The 27875-nt window shown below is 42.2% G+C and overlaps 1 protein-coding gene across 2 annotated transcripts; it reads left to right on the plus strand.

The window, feature by feature from the left end:
- The first annotated feature begins 11608 nt into the window (after nucleotides 1-11608).
- Nucleotides 11609-16616, plus strand: YAE1 (YAE1 maturation factor of ABCE1). Of its 2 annotated transcripts, none has more exons than XM_044245650.1 (3): nucleotides 11609-11800; nucleotides 13314-13435; nucleotides 15645-16616. In XM_044245650.1, the coding sequence occupies exons 1-3, from the start codon at nucleotides 11672-11674 to the stop codon at nucleotides 16072-16074; spliced, it is 681 nt and encodes a 226-aa protein (XP_044101585.1). In that variant the 5' UTR covers nucleotides 11609-11671; the 3' UTR covers nucleotides 16075-16616. The 2 variants fall into 2 exon arrangements, with proteins under 2 accessions (XP_044101585.1, XP_044101586.1); XM_044245651.1 differs by having other exon boundaries at nucleotides 11737-11817.
- Nucleotides 16617-27875: the final 11259 nt, after the last annotated feature.

Raw genomic sequence — 27875 nt, forward strand, 5'->3', positions numbered from 1 at the left:
AATTCTCTAAATGAAACAAGATGGGATTGAGAGGGAGACAAACCATAAGAGACTTAATCTCGCAAAACAAACTGAGGGTTGATGGGGGGAGTTATAGACTGGGTTATAGACATTGGGGAGGGTATGTGCTATGGTGAGTGCTGTCAAGTGTGTAAACCTAGCAATTCACAGACCTGTATCCCTGGGGCTAATAATACATTATATGTTTATTAAAAAAAATGAAAAAATATTTTTAAAAAAAAGAAAGAAATATAATTCTCATGGCATAAAATTCACCTTTTAAAGTATACAATTTGGGGGCACCTGGGTGCCTTCAGCTCAGGTCATGATCCCAGTGTGCTGGGATCGACCCTTGTGTCAGGCCCCCTGCTCTGCAAAAAGTCTGCTTCTCCCTTCCCCACTCCCCTCTGCCCCTCCTCACCACTTACTCTCTCTCTCAAATAAATAAATAAAATCTTTTTAAAAAAATTAAATGTACGGGGGCGCCTGGGTGGCTCAGTGGGTTAAGCCGCTGCCTTCGGCTCAGGTCATGATCTCAGGGTCCTGGGATCGAGTCCCGCATCGGGCTCTCTGCTCAGCAGGGAGCCTGCTTCCTCCTCTCTCTCTCTCTGCCTGCCTCTCTGCCTATTTGTGATCTCTCTCTGTCAAATAAATAAATAAAATCTTTAAAAAAAATTAAATGTACGATTCAGTTACATTTAGCATATACAAAATTAGCAAAAGTGTATGATTATCAACATTATCTAATTCCAGAATGTTTTTATTATTCCCAAAGAAATCTTGTACCCATTAGCAGTTACTCTCCACTTCACCTTCCTCTCAGCACCAGATAAACATTAATATATTTCCTGTCTCTATAGACTTACTTACTCCGGACACTTCATGTAATGGAATCACCAAAATATGTAGTTTTTTGTGACTGGTTTCTTTCACTAAGCATGTTCCCAAGGTTCATCCAGGCTGTAGTATGTATCCAAATTTCATTCTTTTTATGGCTGAATAATATTCCATTGCATAGATATACCACCATCTGTTTATCCATTCAGACTCACTCAAACTTCTCTACTACGTGGCCCATAAGAACAGAGGGCAGAATGCCATCACTGTCTGATACTGAGAACAGAGGAGGAAGACCAGATTTAATGCAGAAAGACAATGAGTTTAGTTTTAGACATACTATGTATGAGCTTCCTGTGGTACCTCTGGCTGCAGATGTCGAGTTGTTTAAGTTCAGTGGGCAAGTGTAAAGCAGTCTAAAGATCTGGTACGGACATACTGATGCAGAGAGGGTGAGCTGAAACACCTAGGGGATGCTGAAACCGTGGGAGTGTATTGGAAAACACCCAGAGAGATGAGACAGAGCACATACAGTATTATATTTGTAGGGCTCTACTAGATAACACAGTGACCCCAAAATCTTAGTATTTTAAGAAATTAAAGTTCATTTCTCCTACATACAGGGTCTACTATGGGTCCATCCATTCTCCAGGGAGTCTCCTGCCAAGTGGTAACTCAGAGACCCAGGTTGGCTCCACCATGTGCCTCCACCACTTTGATCCATCAGCACTAAGGATTGCTGCACCAGGCAGGAGCTACAACAGCTGAGGCTGGGGAGTGAAGAGCATCACTGCTTCTTATGCCACTTACAAATCACTTACTAGTTATGTTTGGCCCCCACCTGTGTGCCAATACTATAGGAAGTGTAGTATTATGGGTAAGCAGAAATGGGAGAAGAAGCAGGTAATGGTGAGTATTAGCCATGCCATCGTATTTCCTATGGGGACAGTCTCAAATGTCATCATATCAAAGGGGATGGAAAGTGAAAATCCTCTAGGCAAACTTATTGAACAGAGGCAGGGCCTTTTGGTAATTATTCACTCCCAAGGTATATACAGAGGGAACCTGCACAAGAGATCACCCCAAGGGAGTATGACTCCATGGACCTGATAGGCCAAGTGGCCCCCGCAGGTGAGGTGTCACTGAGGTATAATGCCATGTGACCTCACTCGCCAGTAGCTGGATCTAAAGGAACACAGGAAGCATGATGCCGGCTTCAACTTGGCCCATCCCAAAGAAGGAGAAAACCACAAGAGAGGAAGAGAAGACCAAAGTGGGAAGAAGGCAAGAAGGTGAACCCCGGTTCATCTTTGTGCCGACCACTCCAGCTGCCTCAGTAATTGCTGCATTTAATGTGTGACACAGTGGGGAGAAAACAATTATTAATAATGAACCTGACTGGAGTCACTTCCAATCTTTCCCTGAGGAACTTTCTCGATATTTCTATGCCTAAAAATCCTCAGGGATGTTTATGAGGATCCCAAAAGGTCAGACCCGGTTGTTTTGACCTCTTGCTAACAAAGCAGGAATGCACTAACACCCCTTGAAGCCAGAGGTCTCTGCTACATCACCACCACCCTGCTGACCTCTGACACTTCTCTTTTTTTTTTTCTCCCAATTTATTTATTTTCAGAAAAACAGTATTATTTTTTCACCACACCCAGTGCTCCATGCAAGCTGTGCCCTCTATAATACCCACCACCTGGTACCCCAACCTCCCACCCCCCCCGCCACTTCAAACCCCTCAGACTGTTTTTCAGAGTCCATAGTCTCTCATGGTTCACCTCCCCTTCCAATTTACCCAAATTCCCTACTCCTCTCTAACGCCCCTTGTCCTCCATGCTATTGGTTATGCTCCACAAATGAGTGAAACCATATGATAATTGACTCTCTCTGCTTGACTGATTTCACTCAGCATAATCTCTTCCAGTCCCGTCCATGTTGCTACAAAAGTTGGATATTCGTCCTTTCTGATGGAGGCATAATACTCCATAGTGTATATGGACCACATCTTCCTTATCCATTCATCCGTTGAAGGGCATCTTGGTTCTTTCCATAGTTTGGCGACTGTGGCCATTGACACTTCTCTTTAAAATCAGAAGCTGTTTGACAGCCTATGGGAGCTCCTCGATCCTACTGTTTCCAAGGCATTGTTCCCTAATCCTCTGAACCCCGTTACCCTCTACCCTGTCTCTCATGAAAGGAGAGAAAAAAGATCTCCTCCATAGGCTTATACTTCAACTACATGGCCAAAGTGTAACGAATGTTTATGGACTAAATATCCCTGTTAAAACTCAGATCATGTCACAACACATAAACATACATATATAGGACATGTGTCTCTCAGAGCATACCAAAATACACACACATACACACAAACACACACAGGATATATGTCAGTGTGTGTGAGCATATATACACATGTAATACAGATCTGTTCAGGGGAAGACTTACAATAAAGTGATTCAAAAGTGAAAAGTAACAGGACGTGTAATTAAATATCAGTCAAATACAACTAAAAAGGACACAGGGATGACAATGTTGACATCAGATATACATGGAGTCAGGAGAGAGATCACTCGTAAGTCATCACTGGAGAACCTGAAGATCTCAAAACCAAGAGGGGAATTAAAACTAGAAACACAACATGGGCAAGACCAAGAAACATAAGGTTCACTGTGCTTGCCAGAATCAGTTAAATATACAGAATTTATAATAAATATAAAAACATGATTATAAAACCTGAGGGGCGCCTGGGTGGCTCAGTGGGTTAAAGCCTCTGCCTTCGGCTCAGGTCATGATCTCAGGGTCCTGGGATCGAGCCCCACATCAGGCTCTTTGCTCAGCAGGGAGCCTGCTTCCTCCTCTCTCTCTCTCTCTCTCTCTCTGCCTGCCTCTCTGCCTACTTGTCATCTCTGTCTGTCAAATAAATAAATAAAATCTTAAAAAAAAAAAACCTGAAAGTTCTTACAAATCCATGAGATGTGATTTTTATTATAACTTTCTGTATCTTCCCCAGCCATGTTCCCCTGTAACAACCTAATCTTAGTTAATTCTTATTTAATCTGGATTTATAGACACAGTTTATTACTACATAATTCTAACTGGAACACGGAACTGCTTAGAATATAGTGTTTGAAGCATTTTTAATGAAATTCATTCATTTATTTAATAAATATTTATTGAGGATTATACTAGGCAAAAAGGATAAAACAGTTAACTAGGACACACAGTCCCTGTCTCAAAGAGCTTATCAGTCTAGTAGGGAAGGCAGACAATTAGGCATTTATAATATAAGGCAGTAAATACCAGAACACACGTAAGAAGGACAACTAACCAGAAAAAACTTCCAAGTGGAAGTGACATCTAATATAAGTGGGCTTTGATGGAGGTGAGGACTACATCTCTAGGCAGAGGAAAAGTTATCTGGGAAAGGCCTGAAAACAGATGTGTGCAAGTGAAGAGTGGCAAGAAATGAGGCCAGGACATAAGTAGGAACTAAGCACATAAAGGCATTTGGAGTGTCTCTGGGGAGCAATCGGAAGGTACCCTAGGGAATTACGCAAGGGCTCGCCCTATCAGATTTTGCTTTAGGAATAATGCCCTGACTAGGGAGAAGGGATTGAAAGAGGGATAGGACACCAGGCAGTGGGGCCAGTTAGGGAGCTGTTAGAACATCCAGGTAGGATGGGATCGTAGCCTGAACCAGGGAAGTGGAAGTGGAGATGAAGGAAAATGGGCACAAACTTATGACATGGTGAGTTAGCGGATGCGGTGGCCATTCGGTGAGCTGCAAAGCCTCTCAAACTTGCCTCAGCAGATGAATCACTTGAGGACACAGACCCTGACCCACCCCACCTGGGATGGGACCAGGACTCCGCATTTCTGACAGCTCCCAGGTGCCTGCCTCACAGTGGGAACATCAAGGAGCAGAAAACAGAAGAGGAGAAAGAAAAGAAAAAAGAGATGTAATGCACTGAAATCCATATGGTATGTTCAAGTGGTGCTCTCCTCCTGTAGGCAGTTAGAGACACGAGTCTGACATGCAGACAAGAGCTGGGCTGGGAGCAGAGGTTTGAGTCACCAGTAAAAATATTGTGGAAGTTGCTGCCACCCCCCTCTCCTGTTTTAAATGCTATAGTGGGGTTGGAAACCAGATGGCAGTGGGTTCAGAAGTGAAAGGTACAGCGGTGGAGACACGGACTCAGGAAATTCAGTTGTAAAGGGACAGAGAAGCATAGAGCCATAGCTAGATGACAGTGTGAGGTTGAGAAAAGATTTTTTTTAAGATAAGACTGACTTGAACATGCTTAAACACTGTTAGACCCAGCTGTCCGTCAATAGGCCCTTTGGACCATCAGTCGGGCTTCCTGTCTGACAGTTCCACATCATCAACAAACATTTTGTATTGGACTAATAATTTTCCTGTTAGCTTTGACAGCTATATTATAACTGGAGTCTCCTATAGACACAATACCAGAACATGAAGAAGGCAACTCTGCCTAGGATCTACCTGCTACCTACTCACCTTATTCTAAGGCTCTCTCTAAAAGCCATATATTGAAGAATGCTTTCCTTTCATTTTCACCACCAATAGTTTTATTTTTCATATTACTATTATATATCATATTACAATTTATATGCCCTTGGAGCAAACCTGACATAAGCAATAAAAAGACGGCACCCAGGGGCGGCTGTGTGACTCAGTGGGTTAAGCATCTAACTCTGGATCTTAGCTCAGGTCTTGATTTCAGGGTCATGGGTTCAAGCCCCATGTCGGGCACCATGCTAGGCATGGAGTTTATTTAAAAAAAAAAAAAAAAAAGACGGCACCCAAAGACTTAATCACTGAATACCACTGAGAATTGTAGAATGTGTGAAAGTTTAGGAAGGACAAGGAAAAGTGGAAAACTACTCCACTAGGCATATGGAAATTAGGAGTTCTGCTGGCTGGCTGCCAGCAACTTAATGATTAAAGCCAGTATGCCAGAAACTCAGAACAGAAACCTAGAAAAGGGGACACCTGGGTGGCTCAGTTGGTTAAGCAGCTGCCTTCGGCTCAGGTCATGATCCCAGCGTCCTGGGATCGAGTCCCAAATCGGGCTCCTTGCTCAGCAGGGAGCCTGCTTCTCCCTCTGCCTCTGCTGCCATTCTGTCTGCCTGTACTCACTCTCTCCCTCTCTCTCTCTGATAAATAAATAAAAATCTTTAAAAAAAAAAAAAAAAGAAAGAAAAAAGAAACCTAGAAAAGATCAGTGCCCTCTTAGAGTTTATTACACTAACTACAAAATAGCAGTTTGCAAAGGCACAAATAAAGTGTGGAAGACTGAGATAAAGAATGAAACTTAGCAAGAAATGGGGAATAGAAGGACATAAAAAAGAATTGTTGAAGGCTTTGAAAGAAAAGACAAGGATGAATGATAAGCAGAAAACAGGAAAGGGATAGAGTGAAACCTAAAGGTTGACCTCATCATGGAGTATTTATGTAAGAGATAACGGAGCTGTAAGATAAGTTTGCTAAATACTTTAAGTTCACATCAAGACACCAAAATTTATGCAGGAGATGTCATTATTATTTACAGTTCATTAAAAAAAAAAGGAAAATGATAGCAATTTGGGGGGGAAAAAAATGAATCACACACTTGAAAGGACCTTGAAAGATATCTGATTCTTAACAAAGGAGTACAGCTGTCGGCCTCCAGCAGCACCTACAGCAACTGTCTTGGACTTCTAGCCAAGGTCACACTCCTCTAGGGCGTCTCGCAGCCAGTAACTGAGCACAGCCGGGCTACCAAAGTCTGGCCCTGTGCACAAAAGCCTCCTCTTTGCCCTCTGCTCCCAAGATCCCTTTTATGTTGCCCAGGACTCTGTGAGATCTCCCTAGCTCACACCTCCTGTATCACAGGGATCAGATCAGCGTCCCTTTGATAGGCTTTCTCCACCTAATCACGCCTCCTCGGCTTTTTACCTTGCACAGGCATTATGTTCCCTATCCCCCAGGAAATTTCATGAACTCCTAACTCTACTTCCACGGCTGTCTCCTGATGGATACAACTAATGCAAAGAACATACTTACAATTCACATATCTGACAAAGGACAGAGTATACAAAGAATCTTCGAAATACAGTAAGACAACCCAATTTTTTTTAGATGGACCAAAGACTTCATTGACAAAGATATGCAAATGGCAAACAAGCCCAGGAAAAGACGGCCAATATCAAAAGCCAGCTGAAAAATGCAAAATAAAAGTACAGTCAGATAGCACAACACACCTGCCAGAACAGCTAATATTGAACAGACTGACAATTCCAAGTGCTAAAGAGGATGTGCGACAACTGACATTTGCGTCCATTGCTGGTGGGAGTGTAAAATGGTATGATCACTTTGGAAACCTGCTCGGCAGTTTCTTATAAAGTTAAATTTGTATTTACCACATGACTCAACATTTACACTTGTAGACATTTACTCCAGAGAAATGAAAACTTGCACACAAGGGAGGGAGACAAACCATAAGTGACTCTTAATCTCACGAAACAAACTGTGGGTTGCTGGGGGGAGGGGGGTTGGGAGAAGGGGGGTAGGGTTATGGACATTGGGGAGGGTATGTGCTTTTGGGTAAATTGGAAGGGGAGATGAACCATGAGAGACTATGGACTCTGAAAAACAGTCTGAGGGGTTTGAAGTGGCGGGGGGGTGGGAGGTTGGGGTACCAGGTGGTGGGTATTATAGAGGGCACATCTTGCATGGAGCACTGGGTGTGGTGAAAAAATAATGAATACTGTTTTTCTGAAAATAAATAAATTGGAAAAAGAAAAAAAAAAAAAACTTGCACACAGAACAACTTGTATGTAAATGTTCACAGAAGCTTTATTGGCAATAGCCAAAATGGGAACGAACCCAAACAATAAGTGAATTACAGTATGTCCATTCCAGGAAGAGCACCTAGCACTTAAGAAGAACAATGTAAGTCCAACCACGTGACTGAATCTCAAAAACACTGAGTCAAAGTGGCTTCTGCATCAAAGAAGTCAAATACTTAAAAGGACATTTATGATTCCATTTCTATGAGGTTCTAACACTGGCAAAACTAATCTTGGGTGACAGAAATTGAATCAGAGGTGCCTCAAGGAGGGAGGGACAGACTGCAAAGAAGTAAGAGGAAATTTCCTAGGGTGATGGAAATTTCTATACCTTGATTCAGTGGTGCTTACGCAGGTATATATATCTGTCAAAACTCATCAAACTCTAGATACAAAATGTATGCATATTGCTACAAGTAAATTAAACCTCAATAAAATTGATTTTTTAAAATATATTCCTGGCATGTATAAATCCTTTATTAAATAAATACTAAGCAAATATATAAATACTATATCTAAGAGTATTTGTTGGTATTGCAAATGGAGTATTTATCTCATTTACATTTAGATGGTTATTGCTACAAAATAAAGAGGCTATTGGTCTGTTTATTTTTCTTAAAGCCAGTGGCCTTATTCTGTTTTTTAACAGAATTCTTTTGGGTTTTATAGGCATGTAACCATATAAACAGCAAAAAGAAATAACTTCATCTCTTATTGTCCAACATTTTATAGATTACTTTACCTCTCTTATTGCATTTGCGAGTCTTCAAAATAATGTTGATAATAACGGGCATCACCAGATGGCCTTTCTTTTCTCTACCTTCAAGGAGATATCTGAATGTTTACACTACTACTTGTCATTGGATTTTTCGTAAAGTGTTTATCAATTTGCAGTTTCTTTCCATTTCATTTTATTTGGTTAAATTTTTTCAAATGACTTTGCAGCTTAGATAACATACAGCTTTTCTCCTTTAAACAAAAAAAAAACTTGATTCCAATTAAATATACTTATAGATTTCCTAATATTGCAATCGTTTGAGTCCCTTGAATAAAACATCTTGAATTACTCTTTTGCTGTGGTACTGGATTCTCTTTTAAATACATATTCATAAGCTAACTTGAACTTGGGAATTTTTTTATACTATCTTTATCAGGTTACTCTAAGGCTGGCTTCGTAAAGTGATTTACGGAGATTGTCTTTACCCTAAAAAATATTTAATTATGTATTGTTCTTTTTGTTAAAGATTTGTTTATTTCAGAGAAAGTAGGGGAGGGAAGGGCAGAGGGAGAATCTTAAGCAGACTCCCCAGAGTGTGGAGCCCATCTTGGGGCTCCACTTCAAGACCCTGAGATCATGACCTCAGCCAAAGTCAGAGGCTTAACCAACTGAGCCATCCAGGTGTCCCATCCATTGTTCTTTAAAGATTAAAAAGGATTTAAAGGATTTACTTGTGTGTCAAGTCTTCATGCTATTTTTTATAATGGATATTTAATCTTTAATTTTTCTAGGGCAATTCGTTTCTTAGTGTTTTCTGCTTATTGAGTCAGTTTTATTAGAAAGTCATTCACATCTCCTAGGTTTTCAAATGTGTGGCTTTTGAATTTTACTATAGTACTTGAATTTATTTCTCTATATTACCTTCTTTCTCATTTCTACCTTGTATAATTTTGTTCTTTTTTTTAATCAAGGTCAAAAGAGGATTACCTAGGACACCTGGCTGGCCTCATCTGGCAAAGGCATGTGAGCCCTAATCTCAAAGTCAGGAGTCTGAGCCCCACGTTGGGCATACGTCTTAAAAAATAAAAAGTAAAAAATAATACACTCGGGGCGCCTGGGTGGCTCAGTGGGTTAAGTCGCTGCCTTCGGCTCAGGTCACGATCTCAGAGTCCTGGGATCGAGTCCCGCATCGGGCTCTCTACTCAGCAGGGAGCCTGCTTCCTCCTCTCTCTCTCTCTCTCTCTCTCTGCCTTCCTCTCTGCCTACTTGTGATCTCTCTCTGTCGAATAAATAAATAAAATCTTTTAAAAAAAAATAATAATACACTCACACACATATGGGGCCTCTGGCTGGCTCAGTTGCTGAAGCATGTGACTCCTGATCTCAGGGTAGTGAGTTCAAGTCCCATGCTGGGTGTAGAGCATACTTCAAAAAAAAAGAAGAAGGGGCACCTGGGTGGCTCAGTGGGTTAAGCCTCTGCCTTCAGCTCGGGTCATTATCTCGGGGTCCTGGGATTGAGCCCTGTGTTGGGTTCTCCACTCTGAGGAGAGTCTGCTTCCCCCTCTCTCTGCCTGCCTCTCTGCCTACTTGTGATCTCTGTCAAATAAATAAATAAAATCTTAAAAAAAAAAAAAGAAGAAGAAAGGAATCATCTATCTTACTGGTCTCTTCAAAGAACTAGCTTTAGGATTTATTTATATGAGTTCGGGGATTTTTCTATTTTATTAATTTCAATGATATTTTTATTGCTTCTCTTGCTACCATTTCGTTGCCAATTAAAATATATGATAAGTTTATGTATTTTTTCTTTTTTCTTAAATTATAATGACATTTAAGCCTATAGTATTGCCTCAGTACAACTTTCATTTGGTCCCATGTTTTCTGGTAGGAAGTGTTCATATTTTAATTGTTTATTGTATATCATTTTAATTTTTATTTCCTTTTTGAGGAAATAAAGGAAATAAAGTGATTCTAATGCCCCGTGTAATAGTTTAAATTATTGGAGTCTTTTACTATTATTTATTACTAATTTTGTTGGATTATGATCAGAGATTATAACTTGTAAGATGTCTGAGTTTTTAAGTTTATTAAGATTATTTTATGTGGCTAAGTATAAGTGTTTTTATACATAGTCCACGTACTTGTAGGTACACACACACACACACACACTCATGTATATAATATATATACTACATATGTACTATGTGTTGTAATTACTATATATATGATGCAAAATTCTAAGCATTTATAAAATTTCAACAAAATCGCCCACCCACCCGCACACACACACGATCATGGGTCCCCTTGCTTTATTTTTCATAGCATGTGTCCTTCATGCTCTCGTACGAACTATGTACTTTACGTGTACAGCGCTTACTGTTCATCCTGGCAGCTCTACGGGACTGTAAGACGGCGCAGAGCCGCTGAGCTCTAGCTGCCGCTCACGGACGTGTCCCAGAAGCTACGACGGAGCCCGGCACAGAACCGAAAATACACAAACCACCGCGATCACACAAAAACCCAAACAGCGATACGACTAGCGTCCGTCCGTTCAGGGCCATCTGTTTCTACATCTGCCGCCTGTCGGAACCACGCAGCGCTCCGTGTATGCAGACAGTCAGTCCCCGCCCTCACCCAGCCCACAGGGCATCCGGAAACAACGGGAACCGGGGAGGACCCCGCGAACCCACGGGGAACGAGCCCTCCCGTACGTGTGCTCCTCGTGTGTGCGGATCTCAAAATGGCCGCAGGGGCCACTTCTCGCCTCTCCTTGTCCTCTGCTTCTCACAGTGAGAAAGCATCGGCTGTCAAATCCCTAAACTGTACTGAGGGGGCCTTCTAAGAGAGACCGCGACCTGGGCCGGTAACCGCCCATCCCCCGAACGACCTGGAACGGCCTTCCCAAGGCGCGGGTCTCCAAACCCCGCAACTCCGCGGCGGGGATGCAAAGTGTTTCACTAGCGTTCCGGTTGCCCTCCGCAGAGCTCAAGCTCGGACGGACCCGGCGAGGAAGCCACCCGCCTCGCCCACAACAGGCACTCGGCGACACACCGGGTCCACGGAGGGAGCCCCACACACCAGCGAGGAAGAGCCGCGGCCGAGCCTCAGCCGGTAACACCGGCCTCACCGGCATCACACACGCATGCGCAGTAGCAGACACCGGGCGAGCCCGACTCGCAGGCTTCGCCCCGCCCCTCGGACCGGAAGAAGTTGCTGACGCTTCCGGCGCCCGGCAGCCCTGTGGTTGCCTCGGTGATGTCGTGGGTTCAAAGGGCTCGCTTGGTCGGGGGTCCCGGAGAGGAGGGGGACGTGTTTGACGAGGAAGCGGACGAGTCGCTCCTGGTGCAGCGGGAATGGCGGAGCCACATGCAGAGACGCGTCAAAGTAAAGCTGCGCGGCGGGTGCGGGGGACCTATGCCGGATTGCGGGGAGAGGGGCACGGAGCTGTAGGGAGGCAGTGTCGCGAGAGGAGAGGCCGGCGAGGTCCCAGCCTGGTACGGCGCTGCCCTCCGATCCTCTGCCACCCCGATCCTGCTGGAATGTTCCGCTCTAAAGCGTGCGAAACCGCGGGCGCGCTAGACGCGGGAACAGACAGAATGAAGCAGGTGTAGACGTTGACGAGGATCGCGGAGAGGTTGGGGGAGAAACACAGACCCTGACTGTACTGACTAGACTAACGCTGGCTGTGGAAGGACGTGTGCGCATGGTGCTCGAGTGAGTGAAGACCCTGAGGTTAGGAATGGCCTTAACCGAGACTTATGGGAGAAATGAACTTAGGAAAGTCGAAGAGCAATAAAGGAAAGCCTCTGGGGAATACTGGCAGCTGGGGGAAGGGATCCGGAGTCAGATTTTTATTCGCTGGGTGTGAGCTACCCATATCTACTCGGTCTCACCGTTCAGTGAAACGAAGCGCAATACCACATACTCAGTTCCCGCTGGAGCGCTCCGAGCTGAGTGCGCAGGGTGAGGCCCGCTCCCACCTGGAATCCTGGCTAGCCTTTTTTTTTTTTTTTTTTTAAGATTTTATTCATTTATTTGACAGACAGAGATCACAAGGCAGAGAGGCAGGCAGAGAGAGAGAGAGGAGGAAGCAGGCTCCCCGCCAAGCAGGGAGCCCGATGCGGGACTCGATCCCAGGACCCGGAGATCATGACCTGAGCCGAAGGCAGCGGCTTAACCCACTGAGCCACCCAGGCGCCCTCCTGGGCAGCCTTCTGCTGCCCCTGATCCGCGCTTGTTTGCTTCGGCCCGACAACCGCGCCCTCAGTTTCAGAAGTGCTTTATGGGGTAGTTAGACCAGTAAGCCGCGATCATCTCGCAGTGCTGTGGCGCCACCGGTGATGCAGGACACAATCCCTGCCAACAGAAAATGCGCAGTTTATTTGAGTTTAGGTATCAAGCAAAATTTCTAAAACCACACTTCCCATCTTTTTTGCTAACACAGTTCCTCTTTCCCTGCTTGAGCTGATTATTGAAGACCTTGGTTAACCTATTCACTGCCCTGCCTTCTCGCCCCCCCCCCCCCGCACCCTCCCCCCCCCCCCCCCCCCCCCGCAGTCAGTGTTGCCCAGGGCCAGACAGGCAGCTCCCTCTGTATCCTTTCCGTGAAGGCGTTATTAGCACAAGGCTTTTAAAGCTGTGTAAGAATCAGTAGTTTTAAGTGTGCCAAATAAGTCGACTTCAAAAGTGGGATATGCCAGTAATAAACCTTTACGAGAGGCGTAGCCTGCTTTGGTTGTGTGGCTGTGTCATCAGCTGTAGAGCCATTATGTTAAATAGTAAGTAGCAAAGGCCTGTTTCATCAACTTTCCAAGTTGGTTCTGTGACTTTCTAGAAAAACCTACAGTGGTTTCCTTGGTGTGAATGACAGCTGCAGCTCTTCATTACTTATTTTTAGGAAGGCTATAGAGATGGAATCGATGCCGGCAAAGCAGTTACTCTTCAACAAGGCTTCAACCAAGGTTACAAGGAAGGTGCCAAAATCATTATAAACTATGGACAACTCCGAGGAACATTGAGGTAATTTTTAAAACTTAAATGCTGAGTCATTTCAACCCCAGTACAACCGGAGGACGTTTATAAAAGTAGTACATAAAAATAAAGCAGTTAGACTGAAGTACTTTTTCTAGTGTTAAATCCACAAAAGAGTACTGCAGAGCATAGAATAATATTGCCTTCAAAAAGTCAAAATCATAAGTTCATCCACTTTAATATGTGAACTTTAACAAGTCCATCCACTTTAATAAAGGACAACAATAAAGGTATTGTCCTTTATTGCAAAGAAATGCTAGGAAGGTGTATGTCTTTTGCTGCCTGAACTACCACTAATTTGTATCTCAAAGTAACTTAAAAGATTTTCAGGTTTTGAATCTTGCACATGTGGCAGAACACAGTATAACAGACTTCTAGACTAGAAGTGATGGAAATTGTAACTGGTAATAGAGAGGAAAATGATTCCATTTACTTTAGTGCTGAACACTGAACACTTGTCAAGATTCCATAGTAATAACAGCATATATCAGAGCCAAGTGGTCAAATGACAGAAAGAGCTAGGAGCATGACAGACTTGTCATCTTTGACACTTTGACACTAGAAGGTATGACACATACCTTTTAAATTGTCCTCCGTAGAAAACAAAAAAGCAAAATGGTTTAAAGAATTACTGATTTTAAAAAGGGTAGGAAATAAAGTTATCAAAACAAAAAAATTCATTGTTTGAGGTTTTAGAAAATTCAGCTGTCAGAAATCGGAATTTATAAGTCTCCAGTAGGAAAATGATCAAGTATTCATTTTACATCAAGTTAAATCTTTTCCAAGCTCAGAAAGTTTATTACTAAATCTTGTATATCACTTGATCCCATTTTTATTTTTTTATTTTTTTTTTAAGATTTTATTTATTTATTTGACAGAGAGAGATCACAAGTAGACAGAGAGGCAGGCAGAGAGAGAGGTAGAGGGAAGCAGGCTCCCTGCTGAGCAAAGAGCCCAATGCGGGACTCAATCCCAGGACCCCGAGATCATGACCTGAGCCAAAGGCATCGGCTTAACCCACTGAGCCACCCAGGCGCCCTTGATCCCATTTTTAAAACATGATTATTCTTCAGCGTGCCTGACGTGGCTGGGTTGCTGGGTCAGTTAGGTGTCCAACTCTTGATTTCTGCTCAGGTCATGATCTCAGGGTTGTGAGACTAAGCCCCAAGTCAGGGTGGGCCTTGGGCATGGAGCCTGCTTAGGATTCTCACTCTCCCTCTCTCTCTCTGCCTCTCCCCCCACCTCTCTCTCCCTCTCTTTGAAAAAAAAAAAAAAAAAAAAGACAGGATTACTTTTCTCAGTAACCATTATTTTATGTCTTGGTTACCTGAACAATCTGAAATGTCAGAATACAAAAGTGTTTAAGATTTTACTTATTTGTCAGAGCACGTGCACAAGCAGGGAACAGCAGGCAGATGGACAATGATGTGGGACTTGATCCCGGGACCCTGGGATCACGACCCAGGCCAAAGTCATATGCTCAACGGACTGAGCCATCCAGGCGTCCCAAATTCTTAACCTTCTCCAAGAAGATGATTAGTTAATTCAACAGTGATTATAACAAAGTCAGGAAAGAGAAGTTGCCTCAGAACTTTTTTTTCTACCCTTTAGTTTTGATGGCAAGTAACTATATGCTTAGAGGAGTTGTTTTCAATGTTGGCTGCACCTTGATATCAGCTGGGAAGCTTTAAAAAAATAATACCCCCAGAGATTCTGATTTCATTGGTCTGGGATGTGACCTAGGCCTTGACAGTTTTAAGAGCCGCCCAGGTGAATCCAATGTACATCCAAGTCTGAGAGTCACTAGTCTGGAAGCCATGTAATGTCCTTCAAGGAGAAACTGATTTTTGTTATCTCTTCCTCTGAGTTGCATCCCTCTTCAGCGGAAGCAACACAGTCATAAAGAAAAAATCTAAAATCAAGAAAAGCGGATGTGGAGTTGTGAAGGTGGTGTTAGGAATTATAAGCAGTTTATATGATTACTTCCAGTTTAATTTTTATCAAAAGATAAATCTTTAATATATATTAAAAGCTGTTTTAGCATCATTACTTTCCTGATTTTGACTTGCATTATTATTGAATCATTTTTGCATTGTGTTACCTGGAAAAGAAACGTGTAGGGTTTAGCATCAAAATTTGAAAAGCCTGGATTGTTTCATTTTTTTCCTATTTAACTCTTGTTTATATTTTCATTCAGTGCCTTGCTCTCCTGGTGTCACCTTCATGATAATGGTTCAGCTCTGATCAGTAAAATAAACAATCTTCTGGATGCAGTTGGCCAGTGTGAAGAGTATGTGCTCAAACATCTAAAATCAATCACTTCTCCGCCCCACGTTGTAGATTTATTGGACTCTATTGAGGATATGGACCTTTGTCACGTAGCTCCAGCCGAGAAAAAGATGGATGAAGCTAAAGATAAAAGACTCTGTGAAAATAACGCTGAGCTTCACAAAAACTGCAGCAAGAGCCTGAGAGAGGCAGATTGTTCATCTTTAGAATGTTGTGGAATACGGGAGCGTGAACATACTGAAAACCCAAGCCTCACTTGGATTTTAGAACAGACAGCCAGTTTAGTAAAACAGCTGGGAATATCACTCGACATATTACAGCACCTCAAACAACTGTAAAAATTCTCTTCACTTTTTTGATGAAAGTAATGTTCATAACATGTCTTAGAACATTTTGTTTTTTTAACAAACTAACCAAAATTTGTACCAGTTTCTACACTGAACACATCATTTGTAGGTTATCCTTCATGGAAATGTGCAATATCTTCAAAATTAACACTATTAAATGTAATAAGAGCTTTTTTCTTTGTCACTGGTAATTTTTATGTCATTTAAGATATGCTCAGAGACTCGAGTTGCCATTGTCATTTTCAAGTTTCTGATCAAAATCAAGCATTTTTCAGACTCCTTAGCAAAAGTGAAAAAGAATCAAACACATTTTGTAAGGACCTAACCCTGCTTTCCTGCTTTTGTCACCATCAAGTGGTTAGGGCCTTACCACCAACTAATCAGACCAAAGTTAACATAAATAATGTAGTAGATAACATTGTAAATAGACACACGTAAGTATATAGAAATATATACTGAAATTAAGAGGCTATAAGTGTAAGAAACTGAAGAAATGTTTATACTGATGATTAAAAACAAAATAATAAAATTCATTTTTGTTTTTGTTTTTGTTTTATTCTCACATAATCTCCACACCCAGCATGCGCTGGAGCTCACAGCCCCCAGATCAAGAGCCACATTCTTCTCCAACTGAGCCAACCAGGCACCCCATAAAATTAATTTTAGTTTTATGTTAAAGGCAAGGACATACAATGTCCTTGCCTTTCCATGGAAAGTATTCCATGGAAATAAAAATACATGGAAAATAAAAAATACATTTCATGCTCAAGTGCCTGGTTTTTCCACATAGTAAGGAGTCAGTAGTGGTGTCTAACCATGTGCCAGGTTATTTCTTTTTTATTTATTTATTTATTTATTTATTTGACACAGATCACAAGTAGGCAGAGAGAGAGGAGGAAGCAGGCTCCCTGCTGAGCAGAGAGCCCGATGCGGGACTCGATCCCAGGACCCTGAGATCATGACCTGAGCTGAAGGCAGTGGCTTAACCCACTGAGCCACCCAGGCGCCCCTGCCAGGTTATTTCTAAACCAGTTTTGTTTCACATATTCAAATAGGAATAAACACTGGAACCACTGACTTCTCTACTACCTTGTAGCAATATTCTTAGTCTAGCACAGACAAGATTAAGATTCAAGCTTTTGCTCCAGCATCTAAGCATATGAGAACAGGAAAGGATTTCTCAGCACTTTGTTGGCTAAAATACAAAGTTGTATGAGGTGCCGCCTTTTCTCTAAAAGATAGACATACTCAGAGAATAGAAGATAAGTCTTTCCAGAGATTGATAAAATATTCTGTGATCTCACAACCTCCTTCAAGTTCATCAAAAGGTAAGCCTGGCTGGCTCTGTTGGAACATCCAACTCTGGATCTCAGGGTTGTGAGTTCTGGCCCCACATTGGATATAGAGATTGTTTAAAAATAAAATATTTTTTAAAAAGTTAACAGAACATTAAGAAATTAAGCAACAAATTTAAAGTCAGAGATCATATCCTGGGGCACCTGGCTGACTCAGTCAGAAAAGCATGTGGTTCTTGATCTTTAAGCCCCGCACTGGATTTAGAGATTACTTAAAAGCTTTAAAAAATAAGACCATATACTGTTTGAGGATTTCTGAAACATGTTGAAGATATCAAGTGACATTTGACAGCTACTTTTAAGAAGTTCTTAGGGGCACCTGGATGACTCAGACAGTTTGAGCGTCTCTTGGTTTCAGCTCAGGTCATGATCTCCAGGATCCTGGGATCAAGTCCCACGTTGGGCTCCCTGCTCAACGGGGAGTCTGCTTCTCCCTCTCACACTGCTTCTGTGCTCTCCCTCTCTGTCTCTCAAATAACATTTTAAAAACTAATAAATCTTTTTAAGTGTTTATATCTCTCTAGGTGTAAACACTATTTCAGATATTTACTAATCTCTCTCTCTCTCTCTATATATATATATATACACATATGGATATTATACACAGACTCTAAAATCTTAAAGTGTTGTTCTGCCCTGCATATCAGATATGAAATCTCCATCTCTAATGATGCATCTCGAAAAAGTCATACCCTGAGTGGAAATTTCACCAGTGCAGTAAACCTTGAGATTTTATTTGGGCTCACCCTGCTAAGGTTCTCCGAAGGTAATACCCCTTGCCACCACTGATAATATGGTGTTTTTGTGCAGATGTTCATAGGGAAGTAAATCAAAGAGAATTAGCCGAGCTGATGAAGCAATTTGGTCAAAAACATCTTTTAAACTTGCTTTGCCTTTTAAAGAAGTCTATGGATGCAGAGGAATGTTAATGGTATGCCCATCACACCTGTGTCAAATGAACAGAGACTCTGTTTTACCTTTATGGTCATCTAGGGCCTTTTCATGGTAACAGCCAGCAGGTCTATAGCATGAGTCAGGACAAAAAACACGTGGCAGGGCTCCTGGGTGGCTCAGTGGGTTAAACCTCTGCCTTCAGCTCAGGTCATGATCTCAGGATCCTGGGATGGAGTCCCACATCGGGCTCTCTGCTCAGTGGGAAGCCTGCTTCCTCCTCTCTCTCGCTGCCTGCCTCTCTGCCTACTTGTGATCTCTGTGTGTGTCAAATAAATAGATAAAATCTTTAAAACAAAAACAAAACCACGTGGCAAGCACGGTTTCTTTTCCTCACTTCTGCTGGTTCTAGAACAGAAGGTAAAGCAAGACTGTCCCAAAGCAGGCACAGCCAGAGTTTTAAGGCCCAGAACCCATACACGAGGCCCGAGTGGTATGGCTTCCTTACAAACAGAATTTTCACCTTAAGTAATTTCTAATTGCTGAAATCCCTAGAGTATTTTTGTTTTAATGGGAGAAAGAGTCCACAATACCCTACTTTTCGGATATCTCAGTTGCGAGAGCTGCTGAGGCCAGGAAAATGTGTGTGAAAGACAACAGGAAGTGGGCAGCTGAATTTACCCTACCTGCAACCTTATCTCATTTATATCCTTAGCCCTGCTTATGAACTGCTTTTGCGGTAAACCCAAATAAGAGTCTTGAACCAAGTCCAAGTTGGGATCCTCACCCACCTTCAAACTAAAGTCGAAGCTTTGTGTTCCAGTCCAAGATAGAGAGGTATAGAGATAATATAGGCAAAGGCCTTATTTTAATAATCTTTCTAATTTCAATCAAATAAAAATGAAAATCTTACTAATTCCAGACCAATGAATGAAGTAAATGTAATATGTCATGCTAATAGACTACCGGTCAGACTTCTGGCTGGAAAGAACTTCTCAACTCGCCATCCTGGCGGTACTTGACCCACAGTCGACCTTTCTTGCTTCGGCTGTCATCGCCTCTTCCTGACAAACGCCCCACAAGAGAAGTCTGCTGTCACTCTCAGATTGCTTTCTGCTCATTCACTCCTCAGCGTCAAACTGCTTCTTGTTAAGGTCACCTGTGGCTGAGGTCCCACAGCGGCCCCTCCCTGACTTGTCTCCCTTGTCACTGGACATGGTGACCATCCCCGACTTTTTACGGTCCCTCCGCTTGCCTATATCAGCGGCACGTCGTCTTGTCCTGCTTACCCTGGTCTCTCACTCTTTCCTAACATTCTGCCAAGTCTCCCCTTCTCTGCCTGTGGGAGGCTATGATACTTTTATCCTTGGACCTCGTTATGTTTTTATACTCTAACCAGATCGTCTCACTTGCTCCCACAGTTTCAAATACACTGACTATCCCAAAGCTGATGTTCCCACCCCTCTACCTCTCCCAAGCTCTAGACCCATATTTCCAATGACCTCATTTCCATCTTCTCCCCTCCCGCCCGCCAAAACTGCTGTGCCTTTTGCACTGGCAATCTTCTCCTGTCATCTCTGTTCACTCAAAGCCAGGAACCTTTTCTTTTAATTAAGATATAATTGATACAGGGGCGCCTGGGTGGCTCAGTGGGTTAAGCCACTGCCTTCGGCTCAGGTCATGATCTCAGGGTCCTGGGATCGAGTCCCGCATTGGGCTCTCTGCTCCGCGGGGAGCCTGCTTCCTCCTCTCTCTCTCTCTCTGCCTGCCTCTCTGCCTACTTGTGTTCTCTCTCTGTCAAATAAATAAATAAAATCTTAAAAAAAAAAAAAAGATATAATTGAACATAAACACTATATTAGTTTCAGATGGCCAGTATAATTATTCGATATTTGTGTATGTTGCAAAGTGGTCACCACAACGAGCTAATTAACATCCATCACCACAAACAGTTATGATTTTTTTTCTTATCATGAGAACTTTGGAAATCTAATCTTAGCAACTTTCAAATATATAATGCAGAATTATTAACTGTAGTCACCATGCAGCATATTACATCCCCATGACATTTATTTTATAGTTTGTAAAAGCTAGAAACATTTAAGTCTTTCTCTGCTTTTCCTTTGCTATCGGACCCTACTTCCACTGGGGAGTTTATCCATCTTACTTTAAAACGTGCCTTGAGGGGAACCTGAGTGGCTCATTGGGTTAAGCCTCTGCCTTCAGCTCAGGTCATGATCCCAGGGTTCTGGGATTGAGCCCTGCATCAGGCTCTCTGCTCGGTGGGGAGCCTGCTTCCCCCTCTCTCTCTGCCTGCCTCTCTGCCCTCTTGTGATCTCTGTCTGTCAAATAAATAAATAAAATCTTTAAAAAAAAAATACTCCATGCTTTATGGACAGTTCCCAGCTTCTAATTTTGTTCCTTGCTGACTCTTCTTCCCAGAATATGTTATTCCACATCCTTCCTTCCCAGCAAATTCCCACTTACCCTCAGTACCGCCTCAAATTTCAACTTCGTCAAGCAGAGTTAGTTGTTCTTCCCAGTATTCCCTCTGCATCATTTTGAGTGTCTCAGTCTTCAGATTTATTCAGGAAATCACCTTATTCATTGTTACGTCCCACCAGTGCCCATACTTAGGTTGTGCCTGATTAGAGAACAAGTGAATCAACTAGAAAAAATGAAAATAAACCCAGAAATTTAGGATTAAAAATACATCATGTTCTTTCGTCTTTAAAAGGGAAAAGGAACCTTTGTATTTAACTTGAAGAAAAAAAAATTGCTTTCATTTTGCATGTTAATAAAATCCACATACCCAGATTGTGTCATCCTCTTATACCAGGCTAAACAGTAGCATTAGACACTACTACTCACCGGGGCACCTGGGTGGCTCAGTCAGCTGAGCGTCCAACTCTTGATTTTGGCTCCGGTCGTGATCTCAGGGTCAAGATCTCAGGGTCATGATCTCAGCGTGGTGAGATCAGGCCCCTCACGGGCTCCACACTCAGTGGGGAGTCTGCTTGGGATTCTCTCTCCTTCTGCCTCCCCTCCCAACAAAGTAAGTAAATCTTTGGGGAAAAAAAAGCAATACTACTCACCAATCATTTGAAATTGCACTAATGAATAAAATTACAGCGTAATTTTTAAAGATACAAAATTATGTTTGGAGTTCAGTTTCAGCTATTAAGCAAGAAAGGACAGAAGGACACTGCAAGTGAAAAAACTGGAAAGAAAGAAAAATACTTGTTTCTAGCAGGATGCCTGGTGCCTAATCTCTGATAGCAGTAAGGAGCTGAAGGAAATGCAGGAGTGGGGGGCGGGGAATAGCTAAAAATACAGTGTTCATGACACACAAGCACCATTCTGAAAACTTTGCATGTATTAATTCACTCATTTCTCACAACAACCCCATGTGACCGAGCTATTAATTGTCCCCATCCCAACAATGTGGAACCAGGACACTGAGAAGCCCAAGTAATTCTTCCAATTCGCCATTAAGTATATGGCTCAGATGAGACGTAAAGCAAGGAAAATCTAGCTCCAGATTCTGTGCTCAGGATAGATGTGCACTGAGTAATAGTTCCAGTAGCTGGGATTGTGTTCAGTAGAGGGTCTATGAACTGTATTTTGTCTTCATTATTCATTTCTACTTTTCTGCATTTTTTAAACCATCTCAAGTATTATTTTTTAATAAAAGGTTAATAATAATCAGCAGCTACAGGACACCTGGGTGGGTCAGTGGGTTAAGCATCTGCCCTCAGCTCAGGTCATGATCTTGGGGTTCTGGGATCCAGTCCTGCATGGGGCTCCCTGTTCAGTGAGGAGTCTGCGTCTCCCTCTGCCCCTCCCCCACTCCTGTGCACGTTCTCTCTCACAAATAAAATCTTTAAAAAATAATAATCAGAGTGACGAATAACAATAACTTTATCAGAAATTTGTTTGCCATGTACCTAGAAAAAGAAAAATACCATTCCCTTCTTGGGGGGAAGGGGGAGAGAATCTCTCCATAGGGAGTGGTACAGCAAGGTGCATTTAGCATATTCCGAAATTAAATTCTCCGCGGACTCCTTAGACTTTCTACACTGCTCATGAAGAGGATATTTGTGCCATCTACTCTGTGATAATGTTCCTTTAGCTTTCATAAATTTCTACTCAACTTTCACAAGCAGGAATTAGCTCAGGGCTTACAAAATACGTGCATTGCTACCGATCTGCCCAAAGGAGCTACGAGTCCTTAACCTACGCCAAGTTCCATTTCATTGCCCTGTAAGTAGTGTGATTTTTCAAGAAAGAAGGTTAGCGAAGTACAATGAGATCTACCTATGATGGACTCAACGCTGCGGAGGTTGAGAAGTTGAGCTCCTGTTCTTTTAAGGCCTGCGCCTGCGATTTGCGGCGGGACGGAGGCGGGGATGGTCTGGATCCTGTTTGTTTCCCGGGAGCTGGGGAATTCCTTGGCCACTGGGTGGCGCTGCGGCACCCCGAAATGTGACGTGCTCTTTGCTTCGTCTTCAGTGTCGCAAGGACAAGCCCGCGATGATGCTGTAGCTCTGTCAGACAGATTGGGTCACGCGTAATGTTGGGAAGGTTGCGAGTGAAGAAAATCACGAAATGAGAAGCAACCCCCCGCCCCGCCTTTTTCAATTCTAGGCTGAGAATTGTTCCAAATCAAAATAACCAATCTTAAGGAAACATGTTCGCAAAAAAAAGCACGTTTTATTCTCCAAATCCCTGTGGCCTAAAGATAAACACCTAGAACGCAAAGTATAGGGATTTAAATCAGAAGTGATAAAAAATTATAATTTCACATGCTTGAAGCATCTCTATTTTGTCAGCCGGGACTGTCTCTAACGTGTTTTAAACAATCTTAATCTCTCCCTCATCCCTCTCTCCCTCCCTCTCTAGCTCTCTCTTCTCTCCGACTCTCCACGTTCCCTCCCTCTCTCCCTCTCTTCCTCTCTCCCTCTATCTCATCTCTATCTGTGTCTCTCTTTTTCTCTCATACACATGCACAAGCACAACTTCTCAGGATTCAAACTTAGGGAGAGACAACTTACTCTGTTAACCTCTCCAATACGTCACAACCCTTCTTTTTTTTTCACCAACAAGTCAACAGCCAGAGGTTTTCCTCCTCTCAAATACATCTCTTTCCAGCTACTCTTTAAATCTGTTTCCTTAGGAGTTGTATAGTCACCATTATGTAAAATTAGTTATAAAATAAGCATATACGTTCTATAAGAAAAATTTTAACATAAAATATAAATAACTTGCCAAATCTTTTGTAATAATATGAGTGATTTGACAACAATAAGAGTGATTTGACAGTCCTTATCAATAAAGCGAAACTGGACTGAAATGAGGGTATAACATAAATAACCTGAAAATTAAAGACCTTCCTTTTTCTTCTTTGGAAACACTACAAGACATTTCTTTCAAATTCAGATCCTAAAATAACCAGGGACTCTCATTTGTGATTATAAACTTATCCTGTAAAACATCAAAACATACTTTAGGGGACGCCTGGGTGGCTCAGTTGGTTGGACGACTGCCTTCGGCTCAGGGCGTGATCCTGGAGTCCCGGGATCGAGTCCCACATCAGGCTCCCAGCTCCATGGGGAGTCTGCTTCGCTCTCTGACCTTCTCCTCACTCATGCTCTCTCTCACTGTCTCTCTCTCTCAAATAAATAAATAAATAATTAAAAAAAAAAACATACTTTAGGAAACTTCAGTGATGAATTCATTTACTTGTTAAGAACTAAGCACAAATTTTTCATCACTACTATAAATTATGGTCACAGAGTTGATTACAGAAGGAAAATTCATTTAATGCACTTACACATTTAAATCCCAAGCAGGAGTCAATTAAACTATTGTCACATGAAATCACTTTGCTTTGCTATTCAAGATACCAAATGATATATTATTAATCTGTGTTTTAATCTTCTTAAAGGAATGTATGAGGTTCCCACAAAATCGGCAATCTGGTGGTGTTCATTATGACCCCATTTTTCGGCTCAGAGACAGTTTTTATTTCTGTCCATATGTTAGAACAAAGGACTGCCTTCGTGAAGGTAGCAGCAGAACGGGGTCAGAGATGTGATCCAGGTTCACTCAGCTGCTCGCTGGCTCTATCCCTGTAGTGTGAACATGACACTCCTGACCTCATCCCAGGTTACAGCTGTCTCAAGGGAAGCAACCAAGGGACGATGGGAATTAAAGGTCAGGCAGAGTAAGTGGCCATTGACAGATACTGTTCAGTTGACGGAGAAAGTGAGTAGAGAGGCTGACAAAGAAGAATACTGAAGGTCGACAGCTTTTTGTCTGCTACAGTAGGGTCTGTATCAAATCAAAGATGCCCTACTTCTAGGACTGATCCAAGGAAATGATTGAACAGGTTATGAAAACTCTGCACAAAGATACTCATTGCCACATTCTATCTAAAGTAATGAAGAATTAGAAACAACTTAAATAACCAGCACCTGGGTGGCTCAAGTGGTTAAACATCCAACTCTTGGTCATGACTCAGGGCATGATCTCGGGGTCATAGGATTGGGGCTCCGTGCTCAGCAGGAAGTCTGCTTGAAGATTCTCTTCCTCTGCCCTTCCCCCTGGGCACAATTTTTCTTTCAAATAAATATGTCTTCAAAAAAAAAAGAATATCTACGTAAATTATAACCCATCTATTCACAGCAAGGACACACACCCGTTACAGATTATCATTATGAGAAACGGGAGGTACTTAGGGGTATCTTTAAGTGAAAGCCACAGTGATATGTTACATACCTATGTGGACAAATTATGGGGTTTTTTTAATAAATTTTTTTAAAGATTTTATTTATTTATTTGACAGACAGAGATCACAAATAGGCAGAGAGGCAGGCAGAGAGAGAGGGGGAAGCAGGCTCCCCGCTGAGCAGAGAGCCCGACGTGGGGCTCAATCCCAGGACCCTGGGATCATGACCCGAGCCGAAGGCAGAGGCCTTAACCCACTGAGCCACCCAGGCGCCCCTGGACAAATTATGTTAAAAAATGTGTATTTTACAGATTAAAAACTGAAAGATTATGCTCAGATATGGTAATGTATTAATGTGATAGAATTAGAGAAGTTTTTTCTTTTTCAGAATTTTCTTTTATGTTGAACTGTTTTACAATAAGAAAAATATTTGGAAAACTATTCATTTTTAAGAAAAGGAACCATGTGTGCTTTATCCTGAAAATCAGACTCTGGAAAAAAAGCAACTGCACTTAATTCAAAACAGTGGATCAGAAAAACATCCCTGGCTACGGTCTGGTGAGGGGGCATACAACAATAAATCAAAATATATTTATGGCTTACTATTTTTTCAATTATATCAAAACCTGAAATTTATCCCTTGAAGTATACATAGTCAACTTTAAACTCCAATGGAAGAGAAAGGGGGGTATGCTAGAAGCCATTTCTACCTGCTTTCAGCGCACTAACAGCCCTTGTAAGATACTAACAATAGTAAGATACTAACAATTATACCAGCTGGCAGAGGAGTGCCCCAGGACAAGGGTACATTCTCAGTTGCCTGAGTAGACTGGCCTTAACAAACTAAAAAAAAAAAAAACAAAAATTAAAATTAAAAAAGTGTTTTATTGGATTTGTCCACAATACTGCTTCCATTTTAAAAGAGAAAGATCATTCACAAAATTGGAATACCTCTTAGCCCAATTTAGTTATTTCTCATTGACTCCCAGGGAAAACCAATATCATCTCTATGAATCATTTGTACACAATACATCTTACCCAATAATAAGATACCCAGAACCCCCAAAAATTCAACAAGAAGTGATAGACTGCTAAGTTAAGTATCTTCGGAAGAGAACATATATGTCCCTCTCATTTCTTTGGTTCTCCGTGTAGACTGGACAAGGGCAGTAACTGGTCAAACCGGCCATTATTCCATGCATGTCAATAAACTGTATGACTCTTGGAGCCTGTTCATTCCCACATCTGTAAAATGGAGGTAACGGTAGCAATTTCACTGTTTCTCTGAGGCCCACCTGCCCTAACGTATGTGGGATACCCAGGAGATGCTCAGTACCGACAGCTGATACCCCTGGTGGCAGATCGTCCGCTCTGAAGCTCCGTCATTGGTAAGTCCCATCACCTTCCCCTGCCTGTTCCTTCATCTCTCAAATAATAGTGTCTACCTCATGGGGTTGTCGAGAAGAATAAACGAATTCCTACAGGTGGAGCCTTCCGGACAATGCCGGGTACATCTGCGATGCTCACTCCCCAGCAGCTGTTTATTTTCTGCTCTTTAGAGCTTCTGCCTGCTATTTGGGTAAATGGCTGCCTTTAGACAACTTGAGCTATCCCACAGTTCTGCCTGGACCACTGCCCTGCCTAAAGGTAATTAGCGTGATTTCTTCCTCTCTTACTTTTTTTGTTTCGCAGGGGTTGGGAGGAAGGATGGTTACGGAGAGAAAAGGAGAAAATGCTTTAAAGATTTACAGATATTAGTATCAAATTATACTTTAAAGTGATGATCGATGGGGGAGTTTTTGGAAACGATGGGGACCTTTTTTTGGTTGTCAGAGGGATAGAGGAGGGTGTCTCTGGCAGTATTAGGGGAAGCGCTGCCATCCAAGCTGTAATGCCCCGGTTGGCCCTTCACAACACAGAGCTGTCCTGTGTTGCTCACGTCACCCAAATGCCCCCGGAGACATTCGTGTCACTGGAAAATCTGCTTACGATGATCTAAGCCTAGAATCTAACTACGTATTAAATATGAACACAAATGGGTTTTCTCTGTTCAAACATTATTGCTTTTCCAAGTTTTAATTAATTAGGTTCTTCATGAAGTATTTTCAACATTATAGAAAAAAGGTAGAAAATTGTATTTAGGGAAAGTAAGCCTTTTATATTGCTACCTGTTATGGACTGAATTGTGTTCCCCACCCCACCCCCGGAAATTCACATTGGAATCTTATTCCCTAGTACCTCTGAACGTGACTGTATTTGGAGACAGGGTCTTTAGGGCAGTGATTAGCTTAAAATGAGGTTGGAGGCCAGTAGGGCCCTAACCCTGAAAAGAAGAGGAAATTTGGACGTCCACGGAGATGCAGAAGAAAGACCATGTGAGGACACTGGAGAAGACAGTCGTCTGTAAGCCAAGGAGAGAGACTCCAGAAGGAAACATACCTGCTGATGTCCTGACCTTGATCCAGAACTCCGAGGAAATAAATCTCCATTGTTTAAGCCACCCAGTCTCTGCTACCTTGTTATGTCAGCCTGTGCAAACTGATAACCACTGCCCCCCCTTCCAGATTCTTCCAAAATCTTTCTAGGTACATACTAGCAAATGGCACAATTTTATTTCATAGAAATTCATTGCTTCAACTGATACATATTGAATATGTAGTATTTTCAGAGAGGATACTTTGCGGTGCAGAACAAATTCTCTACTAAAATGAAATCATACCAAATATACAAAAAGCAGTTTGATCCCTTCACTTTATAACATATCCTAGGTATCAGCCTCTGTCGTTTACTGAGGGCTTCCTATGTTCCAGGCACTG

Source organism: Neovison vison, chromosome 4 (genome assembly GCF_020171115.1).
Source record: "Neovison vison isolate M4711 chromosome 4, ASM_NN_V1, whole genome shotgun sequence".
NCBI lineage: Eukaryota > Metazoa > Chordata > Mammalia > Carnivora > Mustelidae > Neogale > Neogale vison.

Bases quoted from the DNA above. Each gene is read 5' to 3' on its own strand.
- YAE1 (XM_044245650.1), top strand. From the start codon at position 11,672: ATGTCGTGGGTTCAAAGGGCTCGCTTGGTCGGGGGTCCCGGAGAGGAG. The intron at 11,801-13,313 runs GTAAAGCTGCGC...ACTTATTTTTAG, and splicing joins ACATGCAGAGACGCGTCAAA to GAAGGCTATAGAGATGGAAT. The intron at 13,436-15,644 runs GTAATTTTTAAA...ATTTTCATTCAG, and splicing joins CAACTCCGAGGAACATTGAG to TGCCTTGCTCTCCTGGTGTC.